The sequence below is a fragment of the Aegilops tauschii genome, chromosome 7 (assembly GCF_002575655.3).
Source record: "Aegilops tauschii subsp. strangulata cultivar AL8/78 chromosome 7, Aet v6.0, whole genome shotgun sequence".
NCBI classification, from domain to species: Eukaryota; Viridiplantae; Streptophyta; class Magnoliopsida; order Poales; family Poaceae; genus Aegilops; species Aegilops tauschii.
Genome location: NC_053041.3, coordinates 175,060,814 through 175,070,918, shown reverse-complemented (window position 1 = coordinate 175,070,918; position 10,105 = coordinate 175,060,814). Strand labels below are relative to the sequence as shown.

At 42.2% G+C, this 10,105-nt stretch overlaps 1 protein-coding gene across 1 annotated transcript; it reads right to left on the bottom strand.

Annotated features, from left to right (window-relative positions):
- Window positions 1-2,067: 2,067 nt before the first annotated feature.
- LOC109740859 (ubiquitin receptor RAD23d) lies at window positions 2,068-7,925 on the bottom strand. Its single transcript, XM_020299909.4, has 12 exons — window positions 7,690-7,925; window positions 7,075-7,236; window positions 6,056-6,109; window positions 5,426-5,508; window positions 5,290-5,352; window positions 4,097-4,274; window positions 3,755-3,925; window positions 3,130-3,213; window positions 3,003-3,050; window positions 2,737-2,849; window positions 2,570-2,648; window positions 2,068-2,377 (listed from the first exon to the last, which is right to left on the bottom strand). Exons 1-12 carry the CDS (start codon window positions 7,753-7,755, stop codon window positions 2,255-2,257), a joined length of 1,224 nt encoding a protein of 407 aa, XP_020155498.1. The 5' UTR covers window positions 7,756-7,925; the 3' UTR covers window positions 2,068-2,254.
- Window positions 7,926-10,105: the final 2,180 nt, after the last annotated feature.

Genomic DNA, 10,105 nt, shown 5'->3' with positions numbered 1-10,105 from the left:
GTTTTTGGGGAGCGCACTCGCGCAACTGCTGGCAGCGACGACTTCGCGAACGACAACTTCTTCCCGGACCTCGGCAACCTCATCCTCGACGACATGGGCGACAACGTCAACGTCGGCGGTGCTGCTCCCGCTGCACCGTATGTGATTCTATCCTTCCTGTTCGAGATCGTGGTAGAATTCATGTTTCTAGTATGTGCCCTAGATGTGATCTGTTCATCTACTATGCTAGTTCGCATGATTAATTCAATCTCTGCTACTGTAGTCATGATTTATCTTCTGTTTATTCGGATTAAATCTCTTAGTAATTTGCTCATATTTCCAACAATGGACGCTTCGCGCGGAGCCGTCGGTGTTGCGTTGGAGCTCCGCCGGGCTGCAATGGAGCTCATCCGGAGTTTCAATGGAGCTTCGCCGGAGCCATCGGTGCTGCATTGGAGCTCCGTCGGGGCTGCAATGGAGCTGTCGGGGCTGCAATGAAGCTCGACCGGAGTTGCAATGGAACTTCGCCGGAGCGTTGGTGCTGTGTTGGAGCTCCGCCGGAGCTGCAATGGAGCTTCATCGGAGCGTCGCTGCTGCATTGGAGCTCCGCCGGAGCTGCAATGGAGCTCATAGGACGCCTTTGGTGGCTCGGTGCTACATTGGAGTCGGCCAGGGCTGCAAAGGTGTTGCGCTCAAGCTGTGGCCCTCGATGATGCTGTGGCGTTGCTGTCATCCAATGGCCAACAATGCGCTAATCGGACGGAATCGGACCGCTGAATACGCGGGTGATTTCTCTAAGAAATCATCCGGCTTATTTGTAGCAGCCACCATTAATTTACTTGCCACTAAACAACAAATTTGCCAAAGGTAATTTCGTCCTAACATGTGTATAATTATGTGCATTGATCACTGTGCCAAAAATAATACATCTTACATAAAGAAACAGAGAGAGTATCAACTAACGGAATTTTCCCTTTTCCCTTTCCGAAGAAAAGGGATCCGAGTAACAGTAATAACCCGGTGACATTGTCTGAAACATTATGGGTTTATTGCAGTTTTAACTCTATGGCCTAGCTAAAATGGTCAACTTTTAGTCATCATTTGAGATCTGCCAGTCGTACTTTTCTTTGTTTCTCTGCATAGCGACAATCTGGTCAATTCAAGGCTGCCAGCTCTACTTGCTAGGACATGCACTCGTATAGAGAAAACAAATCTGTGGGACAAAACATCGAGTCCTGAAATCGCTCGGAAGTCGTAACAAACTATGACCTGTATTTGTATCCAACCGGGTGTCTCGTTCGGGTGGCAAAGAAAGATGGGAACTCGCGTCACATGGATAAGTACTACTCCCTCCGTTTTAAAATAGATGACCCAACTTTATACTAACTTTATACTAAAGTTAGTATAAAGTTGGGTCATCTATTTTGAAACGGAGAAAGTAAAATATAATGTTTCTGATACTATGCTAGTGTCAAAAACGTTTTTATATTTTTATATTTTAGGACGGAGGGAGTACCAATCTAGCACCTACTCTCCGAAATATTTGAGCAAAGTGCTACTACAAATAAAATCCATATATACATGTAACATTTGTCCACTATAGCGCGATCTAGCTCTGCGTAACAAGAAAAGGAGAAGATAAAACCGTTGAGTTGAAAGTATCCCAGCTCAAATGCAATTTGTCATGATGAAATCACATTCGTGAAGGCCTAAGCAAAAATAACAAAATCAACACACCAAAATACTGTAGAAAAGTCTTTTGGAGAATTGAATTTGTTTCTTTCACCCAGAGCATTACGAATGTTTTTTCTTCATAAATTTTGCACATAAGCAGAAAACTGAGCAAATTATTGCAAAAAAATCCCAAAAAATGAATTTGTTGCTAAAAAAATTGGGTTTTACTGTTCACAATGGCGCAATTGAGCACAAGTGTGGAAACTCCTTGTCCCGTATAAGTAGCTAGCTTGAAATATCACGACGGTGCGAACAAAAACCTAAAAAGTAATCTTTTCCATGTAAAACGAGTAGCAATTCTAGAGATGACCAGATGCTGTTTAAAAAGTAGAAAGAGACCAGCTGCACACACAATTTAAGGTTTGCATATGATATTATGTACTTAGAAAGCATTTCCAGGATACAAGAAATTGAAAGTCAGCAACAAGGCACTAATGGCAAGTAGCAGTGATATTCAGCAGCAAGATATAAGAACGACACCAAACTGAAATGCTTCTGTCACTGACTCTTCTGTCTTTCAACAGCAAGACCAATCTAACATCTATTGTTGTTCCTCAAACTCATGGCCATGATCCAAAAGATAATTGGCAGCCAGTTCTTCATCCCTGTTGCATGCAAAGAAGACCTCCAACACAAGCTCACGGTTGAACCCCATCCCCTCGAGCTGTCAAATATACAAATATAATTAAATATTAAAGCTCTTCTAAGTAGGTAATGCAACAAAGAAACTGATACTATCCATTGATAATGGATAGTCAAACTGTCAAGAGTGACACTAGGCTACAGAATACAAATATATACATTTAGAAATAGGCAAGGTTTTACAAAGAAAGCAAATCATCAAAATGTATTGTACCCGCTGGATGGCCTCCCGTTCTTCTGGAGTAACTTGAACTGCCTGTGGCATTTGAGCTGCTAGCGCGCCTAGTATATTCCTGGTTGCACATAGTGGAGAAAACACCAATGTAAATGCTGCGTGTATGCCTAACTGCACATAGTTGTATAATGTTTCTTAATTCTTACCCGCCAGCACCACTCTCAGGTGTTTCATTTACCAGGCGGAGAAACTCAGCCTGATTTTCCTGAATCAACCGCAGGATCTGTGGATTTTGTTTCCCCAGCTCTTGAAGCATTGGCTGTGAATACATAGGATGATACATCAGCTGATTTTCAAGTACATAAAAATAATAAGTTATGAAGTACTCCTCTGTAAACTTCTATAGAAGTAGTGACCTAAAACGTCTTATAGAAGTTTGCATAGGGTACTAAATAAAAAGGCTAATTCGTACCTGCAGGATTTGGGGATTAGCCTGGACCAATGCAAGCAGTGCTTGGAACTGACAGGAAAAAGTGCATCACTGTTAGAACAATGCAACACTTCAATGACCAACCAGTATAAGGCTGTACTGCTAGTACCTGTGGAAGCTGTCGCAATGCATCAAGGGCACCAGCACCGGCACCCACACCGGCACCAGCATTTGCCCCTCCACTTGGAATACCCTGTTAAGATAGTGTGTATCAAAACTAGCCAAAGGAGTGATCATCATCGCAAAAAAGTTTGTTTTCAGAATAAGAATGTACAACAGATAGGTGGCTGTAGATGCAGTACACAAGAAAGTTGCATAATGCTTTGTCAAGGAGACTCCACACCAGGAGACACCACAGAACAGACAGTTGTAAGAGCATATCTAACCAGTCTATGCTATGATTTTCCCTCCACACAGGGACCAACTTTTAGCTTCAGAGACTGACATGCAATTTCCCTTTTTCTTTAGGGGCAGGGTGTGGTCTCATTGACACCTGTATATATTTTAATTTTTTTAAAGCAGTAGGTTCCTATGATTCCTAATCATGCTTCTGATGATGCCCTATGGGACTGAGCATGTAAAAAAAATGAAGTTGCGGCAGTGGATGAATGTAAAGGTGTAAACTAGTTTAACTGGGTCAGCAACTACTGACTTTGTAAAGCTTGGTCCATCCAATTCCACACAAAAATATACAAAAACTATAATGGTTGAAGGGGTATATCTGGAGTACATACCTGCGGGAAAAGGTTTAGAGGATTTGCATTAGGCCCTGCAGAGACACCACCAGATGGCTGCACTGGTGCTAGAGGTGCAGCCTGAGCCTGAGGAGCCTGCAGGTTTGGTGCCTGTTGAGCAGGAGCAGGTGCTCGAGCCACAGGTGGGGCCTCTACAGATTCAGGTATTCCCTAACAGTCAAACCAAAATGAAACAGTAAGAATAACATGAATTTAGAATGAAACACAAATTCAGTTCCCTCCAGATTTTGTACAAAAACAATTGAGCACATAATGAAAGGCAGCACATGGAAATAAAAACTTCAAAAGAAAAAGGAAAAAAATAACAAGCATGGAACTTACAGAATACAGATAGTCAATAGCCCTCTCAGGGTTGTTATATGCAGCACGTAAAGCACGGACAACCATATCACGTTCCCAGGTGCCACCCCCCATGTCAAGAATTTGTTGGACCGTCTGTTCTAGACTGCCGCCAGAGACAAGGTTTGATGCAGCCTGACTGTATACATCAGCATCGCCTCTATACAGCACAAGCAGAATAGAGAAATGTTAATTTATAGTCAAACGGATTATACACAGTGAAAGAGAACGAGGAAGATTCTTTCTGGCTCAAGATTCATTAGAACCAAATCAGTAGCCAGATTACATAATATACAGAAGCAGAAGTTGCACTGAACATGTGCTGATGCCAAATACACCCAAACACATAGAATGAACTGCCGGTTTTTGAAGTCTACACATTCAGAAAATAAAGCAAAAAATTATAACCTAACAAAATCAATGTATGAACCTATGCATTTCCAAGGTTCCATTCATCTTTCTTTAACTTTTGTCCAGTGTTACATCATAAGTAAGATTTTCTATCACTTTAGCAGTATAACTTGCAGAGAAGTACCAAAGAAGAAAATAATTAAAAGGTAATAAACGTTAATACCAAAAGAATTCAGGAAATAGGTTACATGACTTGTCAGCTGCTAGGTATGTCAATGGCACAATAATTCAACCATGTTTATATTTATATCATTATAAAAGCAACAAGAAACTCGTTTCTTCTCAGGCATTCAAGAATAGTTCACGGCTCCACTTCAAAAAGAAAAAGGGAGAAAAGTTCAGAACATGGCTCACCAATGATATAAACTGTGCATGCTGTCTAACAGAAACACGAATGGAAACATGTCGGGTCACCAATGTGCAAAAATAGATAATACTCCCTCTGTACCGAAATACTTGTCGTTGGGGAAAACCAGTACAAGTTCCCCAGCGACAAGTATTGTGGTACAGAGGGAGTAGTTTACAGAAAGAACCGACATGACAAGCGACCATATGATAAGGCAAGGAATTTGTAGCTAAAAATAACAAGGACAAAGCTCTAGATTATGTTTAACAAACAGACTAAATACACTAATCAGTATCAATATATCCCGCCGTCCCATAATATAAGACGTTAGCATATTGGATGTAATAACGTCTTATATTATGGGACGGAGGGAGTAGCTTCTAATAGAATGAAAATTAAGGCTCTGAAATGGGCTCACGATGCAGTTACTGCAGGAGCTGGAGTATCAGAAACAGCTGAAGGCTGCGCACTGGGAGGCGCCCTACAAATGAGAAGAAATAAATTAGATAAATAGAAGGTTCCAACACAAAAGTTGGGAGGCATTGATAACTCACGGTTCAGATGCAGCAACAGGTGCCTGTGAAGGTGGTGATCTTGCAGCTGAGGCAACAGGGGCAGGTGGAGTAGCAGGTTGAGACTAGCGCAATGTGACGAATTAAATAATTCCAGTTAGATGTTGATAAATTGAGGGTCACACAGAAACAAAAGACAGGGTAATATTAGACAACATAATTATATGATGAACTACTATTTCTGTTTAGCTAAAGTGAACTGCCTTCGCAGAAGGCAAGATATTTATGATCACAGATGTCCCACCTTATTAACTAGTAACACACATTTCTCAGGTTCACTATTCTAACTTTATTCAATTTGAAGAGTCCACATATAACCCTAACAGGATATGACATGGCAGAACATTGTTGGTGCTGATTGAAGATAAAAGGTGGGAATGAAGACGCATAAAATACAAAAACAAAAAAGGGAAACCAGGTGGAATCATATTTAGCTTTTTTGCACAGCAGGACGTAAGAACATAGAATAAAATGTTGGTTAAAATACAATAATAGGTACTCCCTCCGTTCCAAAATAGATGACCCAACTTTGTACTAAGTTAGTACAAAGTTGGGTCTTCTATTTTGGAACGGAGGGAGTAGATCTTACAAAAACGTATGAACCCAGAATACCTGACTAGCAGGTGCCTTTGAAGCAGTAGAAGCACCACTAGATGACGCCTTAGGCTACAAGACAAATGCATGCCAGATATAAGTTAATGATATCCAGATCAGAAGATAACAGCCATTTAAATCTTCAAAATACAGTTCTGGCACCAACTTATAATGATTTAAGAAGTGCGTAACAAAAGAACATTAGAAGTGCAGAATGGAGACATTGCTGACAAAATACAAATATGGAATCCACATGAATGAAATCGCTAAGATCAATATTTATTGCTTCATCCAATTAGTGGGCTATAAAAAACTAGAAACAAAACAAAATACCATGGCCGAATTAAACACGTAAGGGCAATTCAGAATGCGTAACAGAGCATCATCGCATGTCTATGATTATCTCACCAACTTTTAATGATTTGATTGAGAAGCGCTTAACAAAAGAACATTAGGAGTGATTGATAAAAGAACATTGAAAGTGCAGAATGGAGACATTACTGAGAGAACATACAAATGTCGAATCCACATGAATGAAATCACTAAGACCAATATATATTACTTCATCCAATTAGCAGGCTAAAAACTCAAAACACATCAAAATATTAAATACCATGGCTGAATTAAACACGCAAGTGCATTTCAGATGTGTAACAGAGCACATCATCGTACGTCTATGATTACAGCTCAACGTTGGGTGTTGGCTAAACAAAAGGAGGGAAATGGTGGGATCCATATTGGTTTGAGCAGGCAACTCATTTTGATTATCAGACAAACATGAATACTTCGACACAGAACTTGGTGTCTAATAAGGTCCGTCAAATTTCGAAGGATTACAGATCAAGGTAATGAAATATACTCATTATTGCCATAAGTATTCATAGATCTTGACTAAAATAGGCTACATTGTCAAGCTTAGTTCCCTGTAACATACAAATATGGCCTAATTTCTATTCAAACCACGAGGGTCTGGGAAAAATTCTTCAAGAGTTGGAGAACTGACGATTCAAACTAACGGGACAAGAAGCATCAAATACCTTAGACAGCATTATAACAAGGAAGCTGTTCTCTGCAACCTTGTTAGCTTCCAGAGTGGTATCATCCTTGAGAATTTTTCCTTGATATATGATCATCAGCTGATCCGCAGGGTACACATTCTGCCCCTGAGCACTCTCGATGATTCTCTTGACCTCACCCACCTGCAAAACAGAGCAAGCCCTAAGCAGATTAGTACTAGTGAAGCAAAACTTCAAGCATTGCAGCCCCAAACAATATAGATACAGCAGATAACAGACTTCACACAAAAAATTCCGGCACATGTCGACTACTACCGAGCAGTACTCAACACGTTCAATTCAGAGCACCCAGCCGACGTAAAATTACAGGCATCAGCGCCCCAACAACCGCAAGTTGCGACCGATCTACACACCACGCCATCCACCCCCCACACACCAGCAGAGCCGAGCACCGACTAAACCCTAGATTCAGATTTCTTAGAAACGCGACATCGCCCGCACGGGCACCTAATCACGGTGCCACGGCGCGCCCCAATCGCACGGAGACGCCTCGAATCAAGCGAATTGCCGGAGGATTGCGCCGAATCGCGCGCGATTGGAGATACGCACGAGGGGAAGGGGGGAGAGGGATCGTACCGAGGACTCGGGGGTCGCCTCGATCTCGAAGCTTGTGCCCTTGAGGGTCTTCACGTTGAGCTTCATCGCGGCTTCCCTTCCACCCTCTCACTCGACTCTCGTCTCTCGCGGGTATCCCTATCTGACTCTCGCTTCGCCTCGAGGGTTTTCGCCTTGACTTCGGACTCGCGAGGGAGGGGAGGACGACGGAGGCGCACGGGGGAAGTGAGTTTATAGGGGGGAGCAAAAAAATCTGGAGCCGTAACCAAAAAGATATCCGATCAGATAGAGATAGATGATGGGGGATGCGGTGTCCGGCTGCGGTCCCTGACGCGTGGGGCCAGAGCCAGGTTGGGCCGATTTGCCAGTGGGAGGGTCACCGGTGTCGAGTCAGGAGGCGGACAGCGGGGTGCGAGGCGGTGGGCAGTTCGGCTGCTCCGAGGCGGTGTGTGGGCGGATCTGCGTGCGGAAGGGGCTCGCGTGTACACGGAGCGGTTTGGTATGGATTGAGCGCTGACGTGTGGGGGTCACTCTTATGTTGGGTGGGCGTACCGGATCCGGGAAGATACTTCCTTCGCAGGGGGAGACGGGCGGATGTGGAGTGCGAAAAGGTGGTTGTTGTGTTGGGTTGGAGAACAAGAAAGAAAGTGTTTTTTTAATCAAAAAAACGAAAAAGCTATCTGACAAACGTCAGATGTTTAAGGATTACCAACGAACGCGCCAACTGCCATCGGATGAGGCGCACGAATCCTAAAGCAGAGAGTGTTGCCACGTCATATCATAAGAAGCGTTCTCTGAAACTGGCACCCACACGAACAAGCGACAGCTTGGCACCCTCTATCTCGGCTGACCCATTTCCCCTCTCCACACGCCCTACTCCTCTCCCCCCCCCCCTCATCACTCTCCCGGCCAGATCCCAGCAAGTAGCCGCGGGAAGCCATGAATCTGACCTTATCTTCAGAGTGGGTGGTGCATTGTAGCCTTCTCGTCGCCGACGTGTGGTGCTCCAGCGGCGGCCATCCATGAACCAACAGAGGAGCCGCCTCGCTTTGATAAGGGGATGTGGGGGCTTTGCACTGGAGGGTTATGTGTCATAAACCTCCTCCTCGCTGGAAGGAGCATGAAGAGAAGAGGGGCGGAGTTGCACCGCGCGCGTGAGGGCACCGCCTATCTGCATAATTTTTTTTTTCTAGATCAACAGTGCTTACCAAATACTCCATCTGTCCGAAAAAGCTGGTCCCTCAAATGGATTTATGTAGCACCAAGTTATTGCTAGATATATTCATTTGAGGGACAACCTCGGGACAACCTTTTTCGGACGAAGGGAGTATGTTTTATCAAACTAGATGATACCCCGCGCGTTGCTGCGGGAATCAGTTGCAATATTTTTTGATTAAATTTAGTTGTCTTAAATACTTAGCACTCCACGTATGAAGGACTATCCTGAATGAAAAAGTTATTAGTTATCTATAGAAGTTAACTGTAAGGGACATATATTTAGTTAGAAACATCGAATCAATATAAATAACCACCACAATTCATTTCAAACTGCATACCAACAAATTACCATCTTTAAGTTGCAACTACATGGTAGAAAATGTGGAATGGAATTTATAACCACAGTCATATATACTATATCCCAAAATCAACGGATTTTACTTTTCACCTTGGTTATGGGGTCTCACAAAAAAATGATACATGGTTTACATTGCCACATTAGACATTATCACTATATGCGGCCACGATGTTAATTACACCTAAATTTCTTGCGAAGTATTCTATCTGCATGGATAGAAACAAATCTTAAATCCAGTTATGAAACCAATAGCAGATCAAGAAATTATAAGATGTGAACATTAAACCATAGCATTTATAGGAAACAAATCACTGAAAATTGAAGGCCAGTCTCACCTTCTTGAACCATTTCTTGGATAAGCAACAACAGTGTATATACTAATCTCTGACGCAAAATTTTGCTAAGAGTAAATAAGTGTAAGAAAAAACACCTAAGGATTAGATACCACATTTCGCCAATGCATGAAGCAAATACAGAAAACAAAATCCCATAGATGAAGGGAAACAAAATAGATAGTCATTTTATATACCATCTCCAAATGGGCATTATGTAGCACGCAAAGGTATATAAATGCAAAATAAACATATGTTACAACAATTAACAACAATTTGTCAAAAGACTAACAGAGAAAAAGGAAGCACAAATATGTACTACATGAAATAACTTGCTGGCCACACCGCAAATCAATTCATGAATCAATTAATAAGCGTGTTATTTGAAGGAAATATGCCCTAGAGGCAATAATAAAGATGTTATCTATATTTCCTTATATCATGATAATTGTTTATTATTCATGCTAGAATTGTATTAACCGGAAACTTGATACATGTGTGAATACATAGACAAAACAAAGTGTCCCTA

Excerpts from the sequence above, each read along its gene's own strand:
- LOC109740859 (XM_020299909.4), bottom strand. The coding sequence starts at position 7,755 with ATGAAGCTCAACGTGAAGACCCTCAAGGGCACAAGCTTCGAGATCGAG. Across the intron at positions 6,110-7,074 it reads TTGTTATAATGCTGTCTAAG|CCTAAGGCGTCATCTAGTGG; the intron begins GTATTTGATGCT and ends TTTGTCTTGTAG. Across the intron at positions 2,378-2,569 it reads AACGGGAGGCCATCCAGCGG|CTCGAGGGGATGGGGTTCAA; the intron begins GTACAATACATT and ends TATATTTGACAG.